Source organism: Falco punctatus, assembly GCF_963210335.1.
Source record: "Falco punctatus genome assembly, chromosome: 5".
Taxonomy (NCBI): domain Eukaryota; kingdom Metazoa; phylum Chordata; class Aves; order Falconiformes; family Falconidae; genus Falco; species Falco punctatus.
In genome coordinates, this window is record NC_137584.1 from 52333629 (window position 1) to 52356362 (window position 22734).

General features: G+C 42.4%; 1 protein-coding gene across 1 annotated transcript in view; it reads left to right on the forward strand.

The window, feature by feature from the left end:
* NHSL1 (NHS like 1) overlaps window positions 1-16849 on the forward strand; it is a 182152-nt gene extending 165303 nt beyond the window's left edge. The window contains 4 exon segments of the mRNA XM_080390103.1: window positions 7190-9398; window positions 9400-10619; window positions 11160-11289; window positions 14566-16849. Coding sequence (XP_080246229.1) covers window positions 7190-9398; window positions 9400-10619; window positions 11160-11289; window positions 14566-15289 — 4283 coding nt within the window. The 3' untranslated portion in view covers window positions 15290-16849.
* The last annotated feature ends 5885 nt before the right edge of the window (window positions 16850-22734 follow it).

Here is a 22734-nt window from a genome sequence, read left to right on the forward strand (position 1 = left end):
AGGTTGCTGGCAAGGCTGGGAAAAATTAAGACTCCCCCATCCTTGTTCAGTGCTCTTTCTGCCTTTTCTCCCGTGTCACTCCCCAAGTACTTCTATAGCCATCCGTTCCCTGTTTCTCTTACACTGTCCCAAAACAAACAACGTTGTTTAAAAACATTCCACAGTTCATTTGATCAGAACAAGGATCCGGACTAAACTCCAAGTCAAGCAATTGCACTGTGCCTATTGACATTCTCCCTGTGGTTTCAGCTGAATAAATCTCTTTGTTTCTCCCCTACAGCATTGCTGCAAATGGCTATAATATTTACACAAAAATTAAAATCCCTTGGTACACCAAAGTTGCTATGCGCAGGCTAAATAACCAACACACAGAGCAGATTCTTGTTACCTCTTGTTTATCCTTCAGAAGGAAGCAGAAACTTGAGAGAACCTCAAAGCTTCAACCAGGCTTGAACTATTTTCATTTCTTGCGAGAGAGCCTGGAAGAGCTTCTGCCAGGCCAAGCTGCTGGGATTCTCCCCCAGCTGCTTTGGCTCCTTTGGAACAAAAAAGACCAAACAGAAGAGGAAGCCTGTGCTGATTGCTGGCCTGAGCTCAGCAGCAGTGGTGCCCTTGTAGAATTTAGTCAAATGTATTGAAAGGAATCATGAACTGCACCCATGAGGCATGTGCTGAAAGTATCTTTAAACATTCCTACTTTTGAGCGTTGTAATACTGCTGTGTTTTCACAGATGTCTTCCAGCAACCAGTCTCTCTGCATAGACTTCTGCATAAAAAATGCTCTGTAAATAAAATGTGATGTGATGTGATAGATGGGATTCTGAGACAGAGTAAGAGTATGAGATGCCTACCAGTTTAGAGATGCAGTTATTTTCTGAATAGTTATTTTTTAACAGCAGGACCCTCTCAGTACTATTTAGCAGAGTGACGCCAAAGTAAGAGGAGAAGGCAAAGCATTCTTCTCTCTGCCAAACACAGCAGTGAAAAAATTAGTTTTGCATACTTCTGACTTGCCTTAATTGTCTTTCAGAACATAAATATATATACATTTAATGGAGTCAGTGTTGGATCAAAACTGCAGAAAGGGCAGGAAACTTTGAGATGATGTTTTTTTTCCAGTTTCTGTGCTCTCAGTTTCTCTGCTTTGTGTTGCCATTATCCATGGCCTCTAGCTGTTTTCTTCAGATGGTACCCTATATGTAAATCGGTATTGTCCCCTCAGGCAAGAAGATGATTCCCAAACAAATTTGGTAGAGGTGAGCAGCTTTTCTGGGAGAACCTGTCACAGGACTTGCTCATTTCTTGGCTGTAGGTTATCTTCAGCTTCCTTCACACATTCCAGCTCTTCAGATGAAATAGAGAGGGAAATGCCTTCATGCTTCCATGGTTCCTTCTCTGTGTCAGTGCTCTAGGATCTGGCTGAGAGGAATTTTCTTTTAGTGAAGTGCCAAGTTACTTGGTTGTGAGTATTTCTCCAGAGCTCTGCAGTCCCAGGCACCGATGGACAGCTTCTGGTGTCCCAGACTCCTTCCCTGTCTTGCAGGAGGAGCAAGTCCCAGACCGAGTATCAGTTCCACCACAGTTCATCTTCCAAATAAACATACCTCACAAAAGCAGGGGAGAGGAAATCATCTTCAAGTTTTCCACCTTTTGATTTCTCCTCCTTCTGCCAGGCATTTTGCTTTTCTTTAATCAAACAGAAAATCTCTGTCCAATTTGGGTCTTCAAAACAGTCTTCTAATTTTATGCTTTGCATGTACCTTCCTTGAATTATTTCAGTACTTTTTTTCCACCTTAAGGCACAATTCATGGTCTTTATGGCTCTGTCATCCTACCCCCCCCCCGCCTCCTCCCCATCTACTTCTTTTTAAAATTCCTAACCAGAGGGTGCAGAGAGTTCAGAATGACCTCATATGCTTTTCTTCAGCTTATTTCCCTGCCTTCCATTTTCAGTAGCTCACAACGAGTTGTCACCTATAGGGCCTCCTGTCAGTCATTAGGATGGATATGACTGACTCCTGAACTGTCAGTTGCTCATTTGCTTTCTTGTGGCACAGCACAGACCCCCTGTTGGTACCAGCTGGTGTCCCAGGTATCATTTGGGACTGCTGAAGCTTCTCTTTTAACGTGCCTTAAAGGAAACAATTCCATCTTAGCAACATGGGGGCACATAAGTTCTGATCTTTGGAGCTCAGCTGTTCTGTTGAAGACTCCTCGTAACTGATATTTTTTTCCAATTAGTCCCTTCAGCAGTAGCAGTCATTCAAGTTATAGGTCCTACAGGTAAGAGTCCCAGATATCCAGTGGCCCTACAGAAATACCACGGAAATACCCAGCTGTTCAAGTCAAGTAATTCTGCACCTGCTTCAAATTGCAACTTTAACAGTCTTTGGAGAGAATAGTTCTCTTCCAGAGTTATTGTGCCTTTTAACCAATACTCGTTTTATAGCTGTAGTTTCTCAACATTGTACATTTCCAGCACTATTCATCTAGAGATCAGAGTGTTACAAAGTATATATCATCTGCTTTTTGATAATAGGGGATGAAAGACAGAGATGTCAGGTATATAATCCTTCACCAGAGGTTGTTCAGTTAGTGAAATGAACAGAATCAAGAATGAAATTCCCTGTATTTTCATCAAAGATCTTCCTTTCAGGGTGGCAGTGATACAAGGATTGAGGATATTTTTTAGCTGGCAGTACTGAAAGGTATCACAGGATTCCTTGCAATATTTTTCTCCCTTCTGAGAGATTACAGGTGCTTCATGGAGCACAGTGGAAATCCCTTAACATTACCATAAGCCCAATGTACTTGTCTGTTTCTTCTTGAATGTCTATTGAAAATAATTTGGTGTGTAAGTACTAGGGTAAAACAGATGAACAGTCTCTGGGTTTTTTTGTAACACTGGAAGTTGTGGTGCCTGCACAGTGACTTGGCCAGGTCATCGGGTTTGGAATAGGATTGCTAGGTGGGGCATGAGAACATGAGTGCAGTAAATCTTAGGAATGTGCCTGTGGCACAAGAGACAAGTGCTTGTAGTAGAAATGGTTAGTCAGAAGAAATCTGGGAAGAGAGATTACTTCTGTATGCTAGTTGAAACAAGAATGTTCTTTGTGATACCAACACACATACTTTTTATCTTCTCAAACCCTCAGTTTCTATGCTTATTTCAATACAGAGGACCTTTCTGCTGATTCTCTGCAGCAAGCTGCTGGTGGCACCAGATCAGCCTGAGAGTCACAGGGGAGATAGGAGGTCTTCTAGTAGGTAGTACTTGGCCCTAGGGCTTACATGCAGACACTTTCTTTTTTCCATCAAATTTGCAGTCAGTCTCAATCCCTGTCATGTCTAATGAGCAACACCAGTAACTACCAGAGACAGGGAAAACTGGTGTAACCTGTATATGCATATCTCGGATCAAGCACTTGGAGCTAAGGTATGCATTTGAACCTCTTCTCTGTGCTTCCATGCAAGACTTGTTACATATGTTCCATGTTTCACTTGTTCCAGATACTGGGTGTTCTTCACTTGGTGCTGGAGTCTACCCTGAACATGTGCATTAGGGAAGAGCTTTTGCCCTGAGAGGTCTTTTCAGCAAGAAGTAGGGTAATAAGGAAGGAAGGGGTGTAGGTAGAGGTCTCCTGTGTTGGACGTAGCACTGGCTGTAGGGCTGCTGGACACATGATAATACAAAATGCAGACAAGATGGTTATTAATTACTTTCAGCCACATTTATCATACCACCAAATTGCAGCCACTTCTGACTTCATAGCATTCAGCATCTGTAACCTGATGTGCAATTCTGCAATATTTTTTGCTGCTGTCTGCTCAGACATCACCCCTGCAACTAGATGGACTTGCGGATGGTTTTCTTTAAAAGTTCTGGTTCAGTTCCAGAATTTTGGTGTTGCAGAAATCTTGTAACTTGTGTAACTACTGTTTATAAGTAGAGGTTTTCTGAAAGATTTAGCATTTTCAACATAATAGTCAATTAAATGTTTGAGCTGTCCCTTAGAATTGGATCAGTCATTTTCTAGCTGCAGTAGCAACAAAGGTAGTTTGATTGTAAGGATTTTTGAAAACCCTTGCTTTTCAGTGTTACTCTGGAAATGAGTGTGGGTTTTTCAGTGCATTTGTAAATTGCAAACAAAATACTCCTCGCTACCCTCCTCTGAATTCCACCAAAATCTGAAAACCCTCAACATTTTAACAGAATGCCTGAGCCTTAAATTTTCCTTTGGTTTTTTTTTTTTGAACCGTTTTCCCTACAGATTTCTGTCGTCCCTCTTTGGGAAATGGAACTATAAAAAGAGAAATTGCTGTGTTGTAAAGGGCAAGTAAATCCTCACAGCTTTGCATGAGATTGTGCGTACATGTAAAGCCATAAACAAAGCTGAATTAATTTCAGAATATGCTACGTTTCTACAAAAAAAAATCTAAAACCTCGAAGTTATGTTCTTGTGATAGCAGCAGCCATGAAAAGTCCCTTCCCTGACCATATCACATACAATAATTGAAGGATGTAGCCCTGCAGTTCATAGTTTTGAGACTGGGCTGTCTTGCCCCCTCTGAACCCTGTATTTGTTTGGGCTCTGAACAATTCTAATGAGAGACCTCACACTGGTGCGAAGACCTGCCCTGACAGGCTTCCTTGCAGTATCGAGGTTGTAACGGTTTACTGCTGCTGAGACAATTTATGAAGTTTCCCTGAGCATATTGGACTGGACCCTGAGTTCCATCCGTACTACTGACAAACAGGGTTAGCACTGACACTCTGCAGCATCCTGCGGTTGTTCGTGCTGCCCCTCTTGCTGGAGGCATTACTCCTCCAGCCCTGCTCTGGCCTGGGCCAAGCCTGCAGTCCCCCAGGCTCTGTCTGGACGTGGGTGCCAGGGGATGGGGCAGGAGCTGCTCCCCCGGGCGTTTTGGTACAACTGTCCTTGGCCTCTTCTATTTAGTGGCGTTGGTGTATCACCGAAGTTTAATTCTGTATTTCAGACATTGCTGTGCATTGGCTATAAACAGCATGTCCCAGTAGTGCATTCTAACACTCCTGGTTTGAGAAGGAGGAGAGGGGAGGTTAGTGAATCCAGTGTTGTTCCACTTTGCTGTTTACCTTCTTCCCTAGCAGTAATGTTTGAAACAAGCATAGACCATCCACCTGCATTACACTGCTTGCGAAATAGAGTGTATTTAGCTTCATTTGTGAACACAAACATACTGCATACTGAAATGAGGTGCTCTCAGCCACAGGTCGGTATGTGACAGTATTACACACTTGCTGTAGTGTTTACAGCTTTGTTCTCCACCAGCCCCATCCTTCTGTCTCGTGCGTGCGTGTGTGTGTTTGCATGCATGTATCTGTTTCGCAGTGGCAGAAGAAGAAAAATGATCCTCTCTCTTTGGTTGTTTCTAATGTAGTACACAAATTTTTATTACTGGATATTTTAAATTAGCTAACAGTTGTCATCAGTGGTGTCATGGTTGGAGAAATATTCATAATGTCTACTTTGATGGCTTTCTCTCGCTTAACCAAAGGAGAACACTGATTCTATAGAAAAAATACTCATGGAAAGCAAAATTAAATTATTTTTCTTACTGTACAGTTCCTAATAACTGTATCCAGAATATGCAAATACCTGTCTTGGTCGGCTGCAGTAGTCCATCTGTTCTGACAGTAACTCATATTACATTATCAAAGACGTTTGCCAGCATTCAACTATCTAGCTTTGCTGCAAACCTACCAGAAGCAGAAAGAGGCTACATTTTCATGAGAGCAAGAGAATCTACACAAAGCAAACTAAACAGGCTTCAAGCTGCTAAAAGACTACTTATGTGCCTGGGGAAAAGAAGTAAACAACCTTTTTGTGTGTGCTGCTTTCAATGTAGCCTTTTCAGAGCCTTCTTTTCCTTATCCTAAAACGCCTCTTTTGCCTGCCAAGAGTAAGGATAATTAAATGTCCTTTAAGTGGTGTTGAAAGCTGCATGATAAGAATACCTATCCTCCTGATCCAGTTCCATATAGTAAATCTGAAAGGAGAACAGTCCTGTTGGGCGTGCTACTTCATCGCTCCTGAGACTAGCTTAGGCGGAGACTTGAAATAACCCATTTTCCCCCACAGTGACATGTGCAGCATCCTTACAAGCATCTCCAGCAGCACGCCTGCCTCTCGTGTCTGCTATTTATACAGTAATGCAACTGAATTGAAAAGCAACAGCCTTACACAGACTAATTTTAAAGCAGTGCTCTGGTTTGTGATTTTAAAAGACAGCTACCCGTAAAAATGTAAATTTAAAAGAGCCCTACAGACCTTTCTACTGACCCGGTGGTAACTATATTTTGAGCTAAAACTGTTTTTTCCATTGTCCTCAAAGGGTTTTTTTAATGCAAATATATGATTATTACATCTTTTTTTTTAAAAAAAAGTACAGTTATTTTTTTATTTCCTGATGGTGCTGAGGATGAGACGACCATCTTTTTCTTTTCCCCGCTTTTTAAGAGTTTTTCCTTTACGATAAATAGAAAGTAGTTGTATGGAGAAATGTTACTTAATGGTTTTCTTTGCAGTGTTGGAAAATATCTTTGTATAAATGCTCTTATAGCATATGTATTATTTGTGGTAAAACAATGCATGTTTCAGTATGTTAGCCTACTTTCAGACGAACTGTGAGACTTGGACAGCTATCAGTGTCTGCTGACATTTTTTTTCTGAAGTGTAATGCTTCTAAAAAGTAGATCTGATTATTCACATTAGGCTCCAGATTTCCTTCCCCTTTTCTTTATTGCATGAGGCATTAGCATGGAGACGCACTTCACGTTTCTCAGGCTTTTGTCTGTTCCTGCTGCTTTGTCTACTGGAAGTCAAACAGTGCTAGTTCGTTTCTGACATAACTGATTACTATGGAAATTATTACTATGTCATAAACAGAGGATTTCATGTGTCGAATGTGCGGCAGGAATGCAGACGATTCTTAAGCAGAAGGTTCCAGTAATAAGGAAAAAGGGAAGAGAAATAGAGAAAACACATGATGCCTGTGCAAAATCCATTGTTGCAGATTCTTTTTCAGAAAGCATAACCTGCACGAGTATGGGGATCAAGCAGTTTGCTGGGTTTTTTTGTTTTTAAATGAGTAAAAAGATAAATGTGAATCTGTGCTTCAAGAAATAATTATTTTATTTTGACTTCAGCAGTTGGCACTGGCCAAAGTGATTTCCGAGGGCATTCGATGTATGTCCCAGATCAGTGTTCCACGCTAGGCAGACTAGACAGCTATCGCTCAGCTATGCAGCGCTCTGAAACCAAGGACACCAGCTGCCAGACAGAGGAAGTTAAAGTTGTGCCCCCTTCAATGAGAAGAATACGAGCACAGAAAGGACAAGGAATTGCAGCCCAGATGTCTCAGTTCTCCAGCTCATCTGGAAATATGTCAGTGATGAGTGATTCTGCTGCAGTCATATTTGCTTCTCGCCAAAACAGCGATATAGGTTTTCACAGCTTGCCTCGGGCTGGTGCGAGAGTGTCTCTTCAGTCCCTAGAGCAGACACAGAGCATATCTAGGCAGACAGAAGACGTCGCTGGAAGTTTACCCCACCAGATAAGTAAATTGCAGGTGGATGATAGTGTTGTGCATTTGAGGAACAATCCTACAACAGGGACCCTGTCAAGGCCAAAGTCTCAGGAGGTGAGAAGCTATGATAGCGAAAAGTCTGCAAGCCCAGCATGTGTGGTCTCTCCTCATGCCACCTACTCCACGAGCATCATACCCAATGCAACACTGTCATCCTCCTCAGAAGTTATCGTTATTCATGCTGCCCAGAGTGTTGGATCCTTGGATAGTAAAATTACCAGCTCTGCTGCCTACCCAAAGCCGAGAGACAATCCTGTTGCCAGCAGTGCAGTAAGTGGGAAGGAAGATCACCATTCTTCCAGTGGTAACTGGAGTGAGAGTAGCTCCACACGTCACTCGCAGACTTCAGATACCATCCCATCTAATACTGTCATGATGCTTTCTCTCGGTGATTCTGCTGTCTGCCTTAGCACTCCTGGAAATGCAGAGGCTGGGTCTCAGAGCATGAGCTACAGCTGTAGGAACAATCTTGCTTTACCGAACCCCTCCCAGGACAGCGATGGTAGGAGTGAATCTAGCTGTTCAGGGGAGCGAGCACAAGCAGCAGTGAACAGCACAGAGCATTGGCTGTTCAAGTCCACAGAAGACGGTGAGACTTCTTCACGCAAGGTGGTTTGTACCACACCAGGCTGTGCAACTCCGGGTAGCAACCTGAGCAGCAGCAGCCTGGAGAGGACTTCGGTCAGGGACGATTCTACCTCTCTGTATTCTGTGGACCACGATGGTTGTTACAGTTCCATGCATATGGACTCCGGACTGAAGTCAGACATGCCATGCAATAGTGCTAATGGTTTTGGCAATCCCAGAGACAGCGTGGTAAACGTTTTGGAAGGAAAGGAGAAGAAACGTCAGGATGATCAGTCAGGCCAAGGTGACAAATCCCTTGTGAGAAACATCTCTCTGAAAAAGGCAAAAAAGCCGCCTTTGCCACCATCCAGAACAGACTCACTCAGAAGGATGCCTAAGAAGAAAGCCCAGTCCAATGGACAGATACTTGATGAAACCCTCATTGCCACCCTGCAGCATTCTCTGCAGTTGAATCTCAAGTGCAAAAATGGCAGCTCCCCTTCCCAGAGCCCCTGCAGTGATTATGAGGATCCCTGGGTTTTGCGTTCCCGCAGCCAAAGCTCGGTCAGCGCAAGCAGCAGCATGATGTCCACCACTGCTGCAAACCTGTACTCCATCTGCACAGTCACTCCCTCTCAGAGTGAAACAAGTAGCATCAAGTCGGAGTACGCTGACCAGTGGGGTTACTACAGTGACTATGCTGCAGTGGCAGACGACCAGGTGAAGTCCTCAGTGGCCCATTCTGCCAGTACGTCATCTGCTCTCAGCGATTACAGCGTCAGCCACTCCAGCGATGGCTCAAGGGCTTCTGTGCCGCAAGTGCCCAGTGGACTGGCCAAACCAAAGAGCACCTCTCCGGAGAAATCCCACCGAGTCACATCGCCATCGAGTGGGTACTCCAGCCAGTCCAATACACCCACTGCGCTTACTCCAGTGCCTGTGCTTTTAAAGTCTGCATCATCAGGAAATGGGAAATCCAAGCTGAAGCCTAAAGTGCCTGAAAGGAAGTCCTCTCTTCTGTCTTCAGTCTCCATGTCTTCATCCTCCACTTCTCTTTCTTCAAATACATCTACTGAAGGGACCGTGAGCGTGAAGAAATTGGACCCCGCCCTGAGCTCTCCTCCAGATTCTAGTGCACCTCCTCCACCACCTCCTCTTCCGACACCTCCCCCACGTTGCCCCGAACTTTCTCCTCCCCCTCCCCCCCCCTCCTCCTGCAGCAGAAGTCATGGATCTGTCACCATTGCCAGCCTCTCCCACATTCCCCCCTCCTCCACCAGAAGCTGATGTAAGTTCTTCCTTTGCCCAGACTGTCCCATGGCTTCCGCAAGAAGCCTCCATCAGTTTGTTCTCTTACCCTGTTCCTCCTCCTTCTACTTTCCCCTTAGCTGTCCCACCACCGGCTCCACCTCTTGATCCCAAACTAACAAAAGGTGCAACAATATACCCACAGTATTCTTTTAAGAAAGGCAGCCAGGAGGATCCTTGCTACAGTCCAGTGAAACAGCCACTCAACAAGCAAGATGCATCCAGACCTGTGATGCCCTTAGTAACTACCAAAGCGTTGCAAATGGTGCAGCTGAGGTCTGTGAAAAAAGCAACAGAAGGTGAACCATCACCTGAATCTGCTTCTGAAACCACCTCTCAGGAAAAGGGTACTGTAAATTCGTCATCGCAGTCTTCCCTAAAGCCATCTCTCTCACTCAGACTCAGTAGCAGCTTAGGCGAAGAGGAAATGAAAACTCAAGGCACTTCATTTAAAAGCTCAGTTCAGACACTGGCTCGGGGTTCTCCTCTCATTCTCTCTGGTTATGTACCTGTGCTTGACAGCGATCAACAGCCTGCGAGTGCAGTGGGTCTAAACGAGCCTTTCGAAGCCAACGCACAGGGGACGGCTACTGAAGACACACCTGAGTCTTCAGTGCAGAGTGAAGACCTCCATTCTGGCATGTCGCTTCAGGGGTCACCAGCATCTCCCGACAAGACTCAGGTCATATTGCCCAGCAAGAAACCACCTCCTATTTCAAAGAAACCCAAACTGTTCCTTGTTGTACCACCTCCACAGTTAGATCTTACAGTGGAGAAAACAGCTGAAGCGAGTGATACTGTCAGAAGCACATCAAGCCCAACTAAGAGAGACGCTGTGCTTGCACACTGTGAGGAGGCGAGAAATTGTCTTACAGATGGACTCAGTTCTAGCGAGATGGACTCTGGCAGCCTGGTTCCTGAGGGAGGAGCTGCTGGATTCACCTTCTCTGAGACAGTGGGAGCTAATGCCTTTGTGGTACAGCCTGCTGCATCACCAGTTCAAGAAGAACCCAGGCAGGAGGAGCAGTCTGCTTTTGATGAAGGAAGCAGTTCAGGCAGCAGCCAAGACAGTGGCAGTAACACTGAAGGGCATCTATCTCAAGAGAGCGAAAGTGGTGAGTCTCTTTTCTCTGACTCTTCTTCAGATGCAGCGGTAGCTGTTTTAAAGAAGCTGGGGAGCGAGAATAGCAATCCTAGCATTCAGGTGGGGTTCTGTAGGAAAAAGAAACCTCTTAGGATAGTTGTAACTAAAAGCCTAAAGAAAGTTGCAGGGATCTGATTAATACTTTATGAGATTTCTTATAATTCCTGTCTGACTTCTCATTATTGCAGACACGGAAAGAAAATTCTGCTTTATTTAACTGTGTGTGCTAGGATTAAAACACAGGTAGCTTTGTTAATTTGGATTTTGTATTTTAGTGGAAACCATACAAATTTTCTTTCAGTATTGTTCTCCGCCTGTCTGTGTGAGCAAGCATAAGCATTTTGTGCACTGCAGTTTCCTAAGCAAGCGTTGTTTGAAATCACAATAATGACAACGGTGCTCTCAGTTTCTCGGCTGCTTTGCCTTAGAGGCAGTGAGGGCCAGTGTCGGGATTATATGCCCGTTGGGTTCCCACGATGGACTGACAGTATTGTTCATTCTCTCTGCGTAGTGGAGGTGTTTGAATCAGATACAGCAAACAGTTCCTTCCTGCTGAGCAATAGTTATGGGGAAGAGACGGACGGAGTGGCAACACCAGCAAGACCAAGGACTACTGAGGATCTTTTTGCAGCCATTCACAGGTACTGCAGAAATTGCCCTTCCTATACTCCTGTCAGGTCCAGTAGTTCTCTAAAAAACGATGTAACATTTTCTGTACTAAGACACCCAATTACAACAGTCATTGATTTAACAGAAAGCACACATTTATGACCATTCTATTAAGGCTATATATAAAAAAGATGAAGAAACAAACGTGTATTTTATTGTTTTACAAATATATTTAATCCATTCTGAACTAAAAGCTACCAGATTAAATCAATATAGATTATATTATAAATAACCTGCTCCTTAAAATACCGTTACGTCTAATATTTATTGTACTGTTCTCAATCTGCCATATTAACTCTACTGTTGCTTTTTCTGTGTATCTTTTTGTTTTCATTCTCGTTCTTCTCCATCTCTTTTTACTCTCTTCGCTGCTTATATGGTGCAGTTTGGGACAGAGGCTCAACGCTAATGCTTCATGGCAAGCGTGGCTGAAACTGGCAAGTAACACAACATGTCAGTCATATGGCAAAACATATGGCAAACGCTGGATTATAGTTTGCCATAATCCAGCCTGAGGTCGGGTGTTTTGTGTCAAACGGGTTCATGAATGAAATGTGCAACACTGGCTCTATTATTAATGACATTATTCATTTCCCTTAAAAACAAAATCATCCTGAATAGGCAACTAGATTTTTGTGCTGTTCACGTTAGGTTCACAAAAAAAAAGGAAGTGGAAAAAAAAGCTTAAAACCACAAAATGAAACGTGTGCACCATTTAAACAGTACACACAGAAGACGGTTACCGCCACTCTCTGAACTACTGAGCCTGCTTTCAGACTAGGCTCGATGTAGCGGTAGCGCCATCTTGAGGCTTTGTCTTTTACTTCAGAATGTGGAGGGGCCATCTCTCACCTGGTCACAGAAGGTGCCTGGCAGTATCCGTGTGGGTTTATCCAGGTGTTTAGTCAGTTTGCGCATCTGTGCGTGAGTTCTGCATCAGGAGTACTGAGGGATGGGGAAGAGCCTGTTGGGAGAAAGTGGCTGGGAGACTGCAGCACTTGGGAAAAAAAATGCTGTTTTCTTATTTTGGAAACTTACCTTGCTTCAGATGTTACAAAAATTACATACGTGTGATACTAACTTCTTCTAACTTATGGTTACCAGTTAGGACTGGACCTGTAGGAGCTGTTCTAAAAATGGTTGTTGCATTTATGTTGCGTGGTGCTCACTAGGACTGCGACAAATCTGGTTTTAGAATGAAATGTTCTGGCCAGTAGCCTTTCTCCATTATGTATGCAGATAGAGAGTGGATCTCTGTGTGTAGGCCCATACGTGTAATTCATGAGTTTATGGGGAAATGGACAATGGAACTGGATGTGACGTAGTTAAAACTGCTTGACACATTTGTTATTAAGACCTTGCTTTTGCTGGCTTTAGACTTGAACCACTATCTTCTTTGGCTGTTAATGAATAAAAGATGTTTTGGTTTTCTCCTCACTATTTCTAAAAGGCATTGTTTCAGCAATTGGCACTCTTGAATACGTGCTTTGGAGTAAGACAAGAAATTTAGTGGCATGTGCGTTAAGGTCAGGAAGAACAAGTTTGAATATATACCCTCTCTCTGTCTGAAAAGCCACCAAAACCAAATTTGGTTCTTAATTTTAAGTTTCTGCCATAATTCATCATGCTGAGAAAAGCTGGTTAGATGCTGACAGCAAACTGACTGCTCATTTGGGTTTTGGCAGCAGTACAGCCCCAGCACTGCAGTGTTTAAAGGTACCCATAGACAGCCAAAACCCCTAATGACGGGAGATCTTTTTCCCTGTAACCAACACGCACACATGCTCACATCAAGACCTGCAGAACATCCAAGCACCAAATTCACTTGCTGCCTGTGGTACTGACACACAGTTAAATCTAGACAAGGTTCTTAGGTTTGCCGCTACTGAAGTCATCCTTCTATCCCTGTGCTCTCTTCTGGTGTCCATTCATCCTCAGGCTGAATGGATGTCGGTATTTACATTCTTCTTCCAGAAAGGCAGGTGGAGGCAGCAGCAGCTGGAAATGACAGCTGTTGCTGCTGCCTGGGGGTTATGATAAGTGATCTATGCATAAACTTCACCACCTACAAGAGACAGGATCGCTCCAAAGTCTTGCCAGAGTTTATGGCAATGTCTGTTGCTACCACCAACTCAGCTGATAGATCCTGCTACTTTGTTTTCTGGGGTTTTTTATTATCATTGGGCTGCGATGCATAAAGATACTTGACCTTGCCCTGGCAAAATCTCAAGGCCTTTAAGACAGTACAGCTTAAGATCACATTAAGTAGAAACCCATTCTACAAGGGAAACAGTCTGTACTGAACAAATGCTTGAGAAAAATTAATACCGAATTACAGCATGATAATCTTATATTTGTAACAAGTTACTGACTTGTTTTTGACTTTTGCCAATGTAATTCTAGTTTCCACTTATTTCCAGTTCCATGATTGTTTCTTAATTTTGTTTTTTGTTATCCCTGCACTTTACATTTAAATTAAAAACCACTCCACCCTTTCATTTGGAAAAAATAACTTTCATGTCAGGAAGTTGGGTCGCTCCTTCATTTAGCAGAAGAGTTGCAATGACAGAGCACCAACAGAACTGTGAATTTTGTCTGTGAATCTTAATAGAGGCTGGAAAACTCAGTTTTCACTATTCGTTTAATACTTGGGTAGGGGATGGATTATTATTTTTTAAATAATTTAATCCAGAATGGTTACATGTGGCTCCCTTTATCTAAACTTCAGCAGCAGTGCACTTGCAATATCGTTTTCTAAAGGGAAGTGCACTAAACTACACTTCTAATTTTCCAGAAGGCATCAAATGAAATAGTAAAACAAAACAGAAACCCATAACATACTCCAGAACATATTTTCAATCAAGTCCCCAAACTAACAGACAAATGGCATTGGGTATAATCTTTATAATGCACTAGTCTTTCCAGCTGAATACTGACTACAGAAAACCTGATTCACTAAATTCGCTGAAGTGTTTTGGACATCAGTATTGCTGGTTTTAGTAGTTCTGTTGTTCCAGATTTGCAGAAAAAGAACAATAAACTAGCTTGCATCTCCAATACCTGCATTAATGCCTGTACAGTTTTGGTGGTGTTCTTATTGACTCTTTAGATTTAGATTACTTCTCCCTTATCCTTCTCTCTGCTTTAGCTTAATTCATTGTCATCTGTCTAAGCTGAGCTTAATTAGGGGAGGTAAAAAGTTTCATTTTTCGTTTGGTCCTCTTTTTTTTATTGTTTTTCAAACTCAGATCCAAAAGGAAAGTCCTTGGCCGTAAAGACTCTGAAGACGACCGTACCCGCAACCATTCTCCGTCGCCCCCCGTAACTCCCACTGGTGCTTCCCCAACCTTAGCTGCCCTCAGACAGGCCGGATCTATTCAGAGAAGCGTTCGCAAGAGCAGCACCAGCAATGACAACTTCAAAGCCCTGCTGCTGAAGAAAGGGAGTCGCTGTGACACCAGTTCCCGCATGTCCGCAGCAGAGATGTTGAAGAACACGGACCCCCGGTTCCACCGGACAAAGACGGATGCCTCCCCTGACCTTTCCGACAGCCCTGCCAGCTGCTCACCCAGCAAGAGCAAACGGGCCCAGGAAGAGTGGGCCAAGAGCGAGGGCCTGATGCCAAGGAGCATGTCCTTCTCTGGCACTAGGTACGGCCGGTCACGAACACCCCCCTCGGCTGCCAGCAGCAAGTACAATGTCCGCAACCGCATCCAGAGCAGCCCCATGACTGTCATTAGTGAAGGAGACGGGGAAGTGGTGGAACAGTCAGAGGGCAGGGTCCGAAGGGCTTTGGAAGAGCAGCAAGAGAGGCAGCTCGATATGTTTAACAGTGATGAAATGGATATGAATGACTTTCCATATGCTGAGGAGGCAGGCTGCAAGGAGACCTTGGATCCAACCCATCTAGACTTAATTACTCAGCCAGGTACTTCAAGGAAGTATCTAAGCCCTTCAGCTGAAGAAAGCTAAAAGGCAGTGACAAAAGGGATTGGATATTAGTCTAGAAAATGTCAGAGGACTAGATTCCAGAAGAAAGCCCAGACCAGGACAAGTTTACTTTGCTGAGCATTTATTCCATGAACTGCATGTGTGTGTTTAAATGCTAAAGCAGTGATAGTTCTGCATGGTTGGGTTGGGGTGGGGAGGACTTGCTTTGAATGAGTGGTCTGTGGCTTGAAGAAAGTCAACAGTTGGACTTTTTGTGTAAAGCCTTAGAAGTCCTCTTGGGGTGGGGTGGGGAGTTTTCTCAGAGCCTGTAGGGGTGTGAAGTTTTTCTTTTTCTTGAGACTGCAATTGTGCAAGCAAAATTTAGGAATAAGCCTGAAAAAGAGGAATGGGAAGGCTCCTGTGGTACAAGCTGGACATTCGCTTCAAAAGCATTGTAGTGGTGCAGCATAGTGCATTCGTTAAGCAGGGAGAGGCAGGATGAGGCACATTCACCTATGAGGAGGTAGCAGGGTTGGTTCTGGGGTTACATGGCTTATTACTGGGGTATGGCCCAGCGTTCAATGAAGCGTGTCCTGCTAAAGCAGTTAGGTCACCAGGTTATGAATTGGTCCAGGGTACTACTTTTTTTCCTGAGGGAAAATGAAATACGTAGCTAACGTGGAAAAGGGAGCCGAGTTTTACAACACACTACTAGCTGCTATGCAGCCACACGCGTACACTTGGTGAAACACGCATTTCCAAGTGAATTGCTTCCTTGAACTAGAGTTATTCCCTTAGAGAACTGGAACAGCCAGATGTATGCAGAAGATGCGAGCAGAAAACAGAAAAGTGGGAGAGGAGTTAAGCAGTGCACTGCCAGACTTTGGAAGGGTTACGTTTCTGAATTAGAAAGCAAAATTTGACTTTGAGAACTTGCACTACAGAGCTGTAGGTGGAGCTTGTCTTTCAAAATTGAAACTTGGGGAGTTGTGTTTTGCCAGAAGTGTCTTCCATTTGTCAGAATGGGAAGATGATTACTTTTCATCACTTGAAATACAGATACTTGCTAACTTTTGGTTACCAAAGAATAAGTTACAGTTTCCTTTTTGATTTGCCTGCAGTATTTCTCTTCTTTTTTAACCTTAATAATTTAGTGAGGTTCATTTTTATTGTATATTTTACAGATAATAAAAACATTTAACGGTTTTCCAATTGTAAAGACAACCATTAATTAAAACAAATATTGGCTGAAGTTTTTGGTTCTTAGTAGGAATGAAGCTTTTAATTTTTAAAAAGAATTTTGCATCATTTGATGGCGTGCGCAGTTTTTGTATTGTTTGTAAATATTGAAAGTTGTTAAAATATCTTTTGATCTCCCTACCGTAGAATTTATACATTTTTAGATTGCTTTTAAGAAGAAAAAGCACTCTTTGTAGATTATTTATTTTAGAGAAATATGCTTGTAATCTCTTTCTTCAATCCTTTACTTGTTAGTAATGTAAATTTCAGGGGCCTTCATTTAACTCTTCCCTTCACAAGAGGGGAATAGTGATGAAAATGCTGTGACTTTGCTTCAATAAAGAAAAAGGCTGCCAGTTGCCATATTGTCTTTTGAGTTGGTGCAAATATCCTTCAAAAGATATGTCCCACAGCATATGGCAACCCACTGAATGCCATAAACCATGCATCCACCTACTAATCTCCAGTTTTCATCACAAAATTTACTAATTCACTTTAGAGGCAACTAAAGCGTACTTACATATCCATCCCATTTTGGCATCTCAATGCTGAGACTAAAAAAAATGAAATAATCCTAAGGTCTTTCCAGTACCATTTCTGAGTGTTTCTACTACTTCTCTCTTACTTCCAACCTGTCCCAGAAAACTAAAATTCATGGAGAACCAGATTATAAGCTGAGTGAGTGAGAAGTGAAGTGGAGAAGGTGAATCCAGCTGCACTCACTGGAACAAGGGTGGGGATAAGTGGTGTGCAGCAAACTTTCTACCATTTTTGCATGCTAAATATATTTAAAGAACCATTGGATTTTTTTTAATTAGATGAAAACCTAATTGGATAAAGTAGATAATTTCAGATATTACTAATATCAATCTGAACTATGTACTGTTGCAAAGAGATAGTGCAAAACATCCTGCAGCTGCTAAATGTGTCATGCTTGTTGCTTTGGTGTTTCTCCCAGAGCTTATCACATGAAACATAGAGCACTGTGTCCTTCTCACAGCAGGTACTGTCCCTTTCAAAGCTATGTGTGAATGCCGAACTAGTCCTCACACGACCATGCTGACAGGAGAACACTCAGGCATGGTTTTATTGTTTACAAATGGGGAAATCATCCAAGTGAAAAATTGCAGCATTGGAAAAAATTACAGTTCTGGTGTCTGCAGCTTCTGCAGTACTTGGAAGCATTTTGTATAAAGGGCCTGTAAGAAGGAGCCCAGCCAGCTTGTTTCCCTGATGCTGGCCAGCTGATGCGCCAGTCATTTTTATAGGCTATATGGGGAACTCTTTGGAAAACCCTGGCTTATATGCACACCGTCTTGTCAATGCAGGTAGGTGGGATTAAACTTAAATTTAGCCTGGGCTGAATTTCTTCTCTGGCCACAGGTAGCCTTGATGCTCATCTAAAAGCCACTGGTGTAAGGCGAGTTTGGGCTGAGGCTCAGGTTTTGGCTAGTGTGCAGAAGGCAGTGTTTATGTAGCTCTGCTGATGTTGCTACATGACTACATTTAACACAGTAGAAGATGTAATGAAATACATTAAATGTGCTGAAATGTCTTTCATAGTGCTTACAATGATATTTATTTAGGCAACTGATACAACTTTCTTACAGAGGTATCACCATGTTGTCTCCCTGCTGCCGTCACCCTCTGCAGCAGCATGCAGAATTGGTTAGTAGCTCAGCTTGCTCAGCAATACAGTCCTTGGCCCAAGTTTCTGCTACAAAACCCGAGGAGCATGACAGCTTTAGGCTGCGTTTTCTCTTCCGGCAACAACTTTGGTGTGTGTGTAATTATGCTAAGGGGAACACGCTTAATTTTCTGTCACACATCCAACTGCAAAGTTACTTTCTTCTATTACAGGCTTCCTCCATAGGGAGGTTTTGCAACTGTGGCTTTATTGGTCAATAAGTATAGATTAAATTAAGTAAATCTCTGCTAAAGATATCCAGAATGGTAGGAGAGGGGGGAAAATACACAAACTTTGGCCATGCTAAGAAAGAAAAGGAGACTCTTGTCATCCAGATGCTTAATGAATTGTACCGTTACAGGGCTTGTTCAGAGTTTACAATTGGTTTACAGATCATCTCTAAAACAAGAATCATTATTGAAACTAGATGTGAGATTAATCTCTGGTTTTCCTTTTATTTGGAATAGTTTTCAACTTCAATCTTTTCCTACGTTTTCCTCTGTATTAACTCCTTCTATGCTTTCTTCCTTTATGTTCAAAGTTCATTCTTACTGCTGTCAGATGCAGGCAGCCCCAATCCCCCTTAGAGCCTTCACTTACTGTGTTAATCCATTCATAAGGTGCTGTGGCATTTACAAGCCTTCACTGTTTATATACTGGAGAGAGGAGAATTTATTAATTTAAGCGAAGGATGGTTATGCAAAGAGCAATAGCTTGGTGAGAGGAGGTTTGGAAGGTTACTGGAAATCAATTAAAAGAATTGGGAGAGAAGTGGATTTGATGAAGACAGGGTTTTGAGGAACCAGGACTGGATGCTTGTTCATGCATAAGGCTCAGCCTGAAAGAAAGCAGGTGAAGCAGGGAGAAGATTGAGAAAAGAGAAGTACAGTGAACGCACAGAACAACAGGTGTGAGGTGGGTAGGCTAAGCAGATTCTTGAAAATAAAAAGAAGCTTCAGCAAGTACAGAAGAGAGGAAAAGGCAAAGGAACAGTGGGGATAGTCACAGTAAGGGGAAAGAAAAATATAATAAGAAATATAATAGAAAGAATATAAGAAAGAAAATAGCCTATGTGTTTCTTCACAATTCAAAGGATATAGAAGGCCAAAGTCAGTCAAACACGGGAAAAACCATTTTGGAATAGGAAAAAGAGCAAAACACTGTGTGAGTTTAGAGAAGCAGTAATAAGCTGAAGTGAAGAATGCTCTAGGAGACCTCAGGCAACTCTGGCAGGTGGCTACAGGCTCGAACACAGCTCTGGGAAGGGTTCTGTACAGAAGAGCTGTGCCTGAAATCTGGAAACAATATGGGATCAGGAAGATGAAAGCTCAGATTGATCCTGTCTAACTTCTACCAAGAACCCTGTGCCCATGATTCCTATGGACTGGCTACAGTTCTTCAGACACCCGTGTTCTGGTAACTCACAAAGCCTCTCTTCATTTCCTGGAATGAAGAGAGGCCACTTACTTGCGCATGCAGCACAGGAATAAATGTCTTCATAATACTGCAAGCAAATACATCTTGTCAGGTATTGTTTGGATCCCATGAAATTCTGGAAAAGCCTTTTATAGCAGCAGTCACTGCTCCAACAAAGCTGTTTCCGTAGTACTTAAGTGGTTCAAAATGATGCGTTGTTTGCTTCTATAAGAGAATATTAAAGGGAGGGACTTAAAAAATAAAAGTGTTTAAAAAAAATCACAGTGGCAATGAGGAATTGTTTTATCTGTTTTATTTAAAATAACTTCAGTACTCACAAAACCCACAAAGCTACAAAATACGTTAACTTTATAATGTACAAAGTACATTATCTTAGTTTTCTGAATTCCTCTCTTCCTGAGTAACTTTCAGAAGTTATTTCATGGTTAAGACTAGAAAAGTCTTCTGACATAAAACTAATAATTTTATTGGTTCTAAAGAGGTATCAACTTTAAATCGGAGTGCAGCATTAAAATATTGCAGGTGTTCAGTACTGGATCATGACTGTGACTATACTGGTGTGAATAAAGACTCAACAGAGTAAAATACAGAGATGTTTGATAAAGAACTGCTATGTCATATATTGTTCTGAAAGACTGGGTAAAAGCCTTGATAGTGCTTCCCCAGCAGAGTAAGTACATTTTATGGTGCAAATACAGCTCTTTGCAGTTAGGTTCTTTCACTAAGGGCCAAGTAATTTGTCTCCCAACGATGCTAATACAAAATGTCACTGATTTTTACTAGGCAGTTGTAAGCTAATAGTGAATCCAAATGTTTGTGTGTATATGCATGTGGAGGGGTATATATGCACAGAAGAGAGAAAGGCCAATCCTAATGTACATGAGTTGCTTCTGTCTGTAGTGTACTGCTCTATTTGTGCACCAGCCTTTGGTATAAAATCAAAAATTAGCTACTGAAGGAACAAAAAAAGTTAAAATCTGTCAGAACACGTAGGTGGCAGAAGTATCTGCATATTCACTACATCTTGAAAAACATAGTAAAAATTAAGTTCTGTGTTTAGATAGTAAAAAATTTGTGTGTGAGGGGGAAAGATACATATAAATTACAAAAAACCATTATGTAACATCTGACAACAAACAAGAAATACAGGAAACAAAATATCCTATCTGCCATCTGAAGAAGAATGCTTGCAAAACGGCAGTATTTAAGAACTGCTTACCTCCCATGTTCTTGTACATCTTGGTAGTAAATTAATGTTTTCTTTAAAAGTCAGTCAAACATGCATTGTTAGCTCCTGAAGGCAGGAATATCTGTGTCCATTTTTCTGCAACCCAGTGTGAAATTGTTAGAAACATAGCTAGTAATTTCATTTGGAAAAGTAGACTGATTTCTAGGCCTTTTTAAAACCGATGAAAGAGCATTACAGTGACAAGAGCATTCAGTGCCCAGTGCAGCAGCACCAGCTGAGAAGCTGCCCTAGTGGAGTCTGAAAGATGGTCCCATCCTTCTCTCCTTAATCAGGATATTGTAATGTGTGTCTGAAAAATGGTGATTGTTGTAAATTACTGTGCCAACTGAGAACTGCAGTATAGTCAAAAGGATTAAAAAAAAAAAGCAAAGCCCGGATTCATTTAGTCAGTACAGCAGTCATAAACCAGGGAGCGATAATGATTTTAATATATTTACCTTTTTATAGAGTCCTAATACAAAGCAAAAGTACATTTCAGAAAGGAGATCGTAAGACAACAAGAATGTGTGCACCAAGGAGTGTGTGGCTGGGAGCAGAGGTCATGCAGCTGCACAGAAGTCAAGTGTGGCTCTGGGGTAGCTTATGTCCACTTACAGGTTGTGGACGTGACAGGCAGTATCAAACCACTGGCGATCCCAGATGAGACTGGCATATTCCCATACAGAGCACACTTGATCTTTTAGGGCAATAGTCTGTTATCCAGGATCAACCAAACTTAAAACTCTACAGAAAAGTACAGGGAAAAAAGTGTACCTCAGTGTACACTATTCAAGAGGGTAGCCCTTTATTTATTCCAACATGGAACATTGATAAGACTGGTTTTTTCTCCATTTACTGATACAGTTGTTGGCAAAATCTGTCAGAAGTGAAAACTGTGGCATGTAGGGACATGAAAAGTATTTGATAGGTTATTTCTCTGAGTTTAGAAAATCACCAGCACTAATTTTCTTTCTAGACTGTTAAGCACAACCCTAGGCAAGTGAGCTTGTATAAAATCTTTTTCTGAAGTGCAGCTCTGAAGCCTGGGACTGACTATGCAACAAATTGGTCGTCTAATTTATGGGTTGAGTTTCTTGCATGATATGACAACCTCTGTAGACCCAGGTTGGATTTTGGGAACAAAGAATCTCAAAAATTTCTTTCTGTGCCACAGACATGCTCTGTCTCAAATGATTACCAGTGTCTGGGAAATTGTAGTGACCTCTTAAAAGAGAAACTGTTAGTCCGTGTTAGAAGCTATCTAAAATACTTGTTGAGAAAAGAGGGAAGTGTCTGGACAATAAACTGAAACTGTCTCTCTCAAAAGTCATTCTGGTTGTTACTCTTGTTTGTTGGACTTTTCCTTCTTTGCATAAGCCACACCTCATGTCATCTATTAATTTATGTAGACTGCCGTAGCAGTATTCTTTCAACAGGTATTTCCTCATCCTGCTTCAAGCATCTTGCTAGCATCAACACTTCTTTGTGATATTAGTGTATCTTTCAAAAGGCCTGCCAAGAGTAATAAACACGAAGGGAGTCTAAGTTCCATTGTCCTTTATGCCCGCTCTGTGGACTATGGACTCTCAAAGTGCATCTGTCCGGGAAGATCCCATCAGCGGCAGCAACTCCTGCTTCTGTGCCAGTCCACGTGCACACAAGACAGCACAGGGACCTCCAGCCCTGTCAGCTCTTCAGTTATTATGACAGCCAAAACCTTTTCGTTTGCTAAACTGTGGATTCAGAGGAGAGTTTCATGCAGCTACATTTCTCTCACCTCTTCTAACACGACCTTTGACTGCACTACCTTTCCCTTCTCTTAGTATGTCTGCTTTCCTTAATCACAATCCCAGGTGCTGCCTTTTCATTCTCCTCCAGCAGAACTGCAGAGGCTGA